The sequence below is a fragment of the Sinocyclocheilus anshuiensis genome, unplaced genomic scaffold (assembly GCF_001515605.1).
Source record: "Sinocyclocheilus anshuiensis isolate Anshui unplaced genomic scaffold, SAMN03320099.WGS_v1.1 scaffold1127, whole genome shotgun sequence".
In the NCBI taxonomy this organism is placed as follows: domain Eukaryota; kingdom Metazoa; phylum Chordata; class Actinopteri; order Cypriniformes; family Cyprinidae; genus Sinocyclocheilus; species Sinocyclocheilus anshuiensis.
This window is the reverse complement of record NW_015546115.1, coordinates 606,275-608,916: the sequence shown is the minus strand read 5'-3', so window position 1 is coordinate 608,916 and position 2,642 is coordinate 606,275. Positions and strand designations below refer to the sequence as shown.

The window sequence follows — 2,642 nt, the reverse complement described above, 5'->3', positions numbered from 1 at the left end:
ACACTGAATGACAATGTAACATTATTTCAACCAAATTTTGACATTTTATTCTCCAAAAACTTATTTGAAACCTTAAAAGTAGACACTGTACTTACATTTAATGTGCTTTCTATGGACATAAAATCACTTTTGTAAATTTCTTTTGATGCGGACATCTTAACGTCTTTGACCCATATATATATTATCTATCCCTCAAATATAGTTTGCACTTGCATTAAGCTTAACATGAGCTTACATTTATATTACCTTTATTATCATTAAAAAAGTAAAGAAGTTGGACTTTTATATAAACCTTTATGAGTAGTAGGACTTTTTTTGTCATTTATGTACAAAAAAAATGTAAACAAAAAATGTCATTAAGATCAAGTGCAAATGTCACTCTTTATCCATATTGTAAGGGCTTGTGGGCAATATTAGCAAAATTATGCACAAATCCACCTAAAAATGATAATAGTACAGATTTTTACATTGGGGCTGCACCAATTTAAATGATGCATACTATATAGTATGCAAGATCTAGAGATGTGTAAAAAAAAAAAAAGAAAAAAAAAATATGTGTGTTTAAGAACTAGAGCAGATGTCACTCCTCATCCATATTGCAAAAAGTTATGGGAAATGCATGTGCAGATGCACATAAAATCCACTGAAAACAGTGCACATGCAAGCATAATTTAGGATGCACCAATTGAAATGATGCATACTAGCTAGTACGTATGGTATGCAGACTGCAGCTGTAGAGTCCAGAGGTGTGTATGGTGTTGTTTACCGTGGCGTGTGAACTGGCAGACAAACGCTCGTCTGGCGGTGCAGGAGTGGGAGCTGGGCAGCCCGCTGCCATCCAGTGACACACACACATTTCCAGGCTGCAGCGTGGCCCGGTCCCTCGTGCCCTCCTCCCCCGTCAGGACCTCCGAACCGTCCACCCAGCGCAGGACACGGGGAGAGTACTGATCGCTCAAACCCAACCACACGCCGCGCTCCCTGCAGCGCACACAAACACAGACAACATCACAAACCAGACCCAGAGCTGCTTCCGGGCCTAAAAGAAACAGCTCATTAAAAAAAGGGGAACAGAACACCTTTCTTTTGTTTCCCACAGATTCAGAATGACGTGAATAAATGATGACAGAATTATCAATCCCGGCCCAACTATTGCTTTCGCTCTCCATTTATTCTCATTACCGGAGCAGCGACTGAGGTTTTAAAGAGATGTCGCCTGTGATTTTTCTTCCCGTTGGAATCAAACGCACACAGGACGTTAATGCGAAGCGAATGCGCTCTCGATGTTTTATGCATAGTGCGTTCAGAGCTTCAATAACCCTAATAAAGCAGCAGCCGAGGGGAATGTGCGCCTTAACGACACGTTATTGAACCCGACGGGACGCTGATCATTTTGAAGTTTCATTTGCCTTCAAACGAGACATGAAAACAGTGACGGAAAGCGGGAACAAATAGACCCCAGTGCAAAAATTACAGAATAAAGTCATGCGTACGACAACAGCTCAATGATATTTTCCAAAAATTCCTGCAAAAATGTATTGAACAATATGATTTATCAGTTGAAATTTGAGTCATTTTGATATTTTAATGCATTTTAGAGCAGGGTTATTATACTAAACTAAAACTTTTAAAAATACATTTGTTTACTGAAATAAAGCTGAAATAAAATAAAAACATAAATATTAGATGAAAACTTAAACTAAACAAAAATAAAAAAACGGAAAAATAAATAAAACTAAAATAAAAAATAAATTAAACCTGCGCAGAAAAAATAAAAATGACAAATGACAAATGCACATAACAAAATGACCAAAAATGAAAGTAAAATTAAAAAACTGAAAACATAAAAATAAAAGCTAATTCAAAATATTAATAAAAAACAAATAATACTAAAATAACACCACATCAGACTTTAGAAACACCAAATCTTTAAAAAAAAAATAAAATTAAGTTCTACAGATAATTTCATAAGATATTCTTAAGAATGTTCAGATTTTTGAAGAATTCTTAAAAAGTTCTCCAATATTTTCTTTGATATATATATATATATATATATATATATATATATATATTCTTTAGAATAAAATGACAGGCCTTACCTTAGGGGATTTAAAACAAATTAGAGTTTATCCTAACTCTAAGAAATTATTTATGATGATTTTTAAGAACATTCTTCTGAAGAATTTGAATTATTTTTCTGTTTTGAACTAAAAAAATGTAAAAACTAAGTATTGTCTTAAGTTAAAAAAAATAAGAAAAAAATGTGGCACTTAAGAGGAACTTAATGTTGTGGGTCGAAAACATTCTTAAGAATTAAGACGTTCAGCTTAACAAACTAATTTTCATATAATTTATGTTTGTATAATCTTACAAAGATTATAAATAAATACCATGTCAAACATTTTCTCTTTTATCATAATTATTTAACTGCATGACATTCACAGATGAAGAGGGAGGGTCTGGTCATCACGGGTCCCAGCGCGACTGTCCCGCCCAGACCACCAGTAGTGACACCACAGCCTTTGACAGGCCTATTACACCACACACACACACACACACACACACACACACGGTTCTAACGGGCTGAATCCAACATCTCACATCTGTGAAAACTACAAATGAAAGAGAAAAAATGAGGAGGG

At 34.6% G+C, this 2,642-nt stretch overlaps 1 protein-coding gene across 1 annotated transcript in view; it reads right to left on the bottom strand.

Annotated features, from left to right (window-relative positions):
- LOC107700794 (polycystin-1-like) overlaps positions 1–2,642 on the bottom strand; it is a 103,720-nt gene that overhangs the window by 57,787 nt on the left and 43,291 nt on the right. The window contains exon 9 of the mRNA XM_016502610.1: positions 767–981. Coding sequence (XP_016358096.1) covers positions 767–981 — 215 coding nt within the window. The remainder of the gene's footprint in view (positions 1–766; positions 982–2,642) is intronic.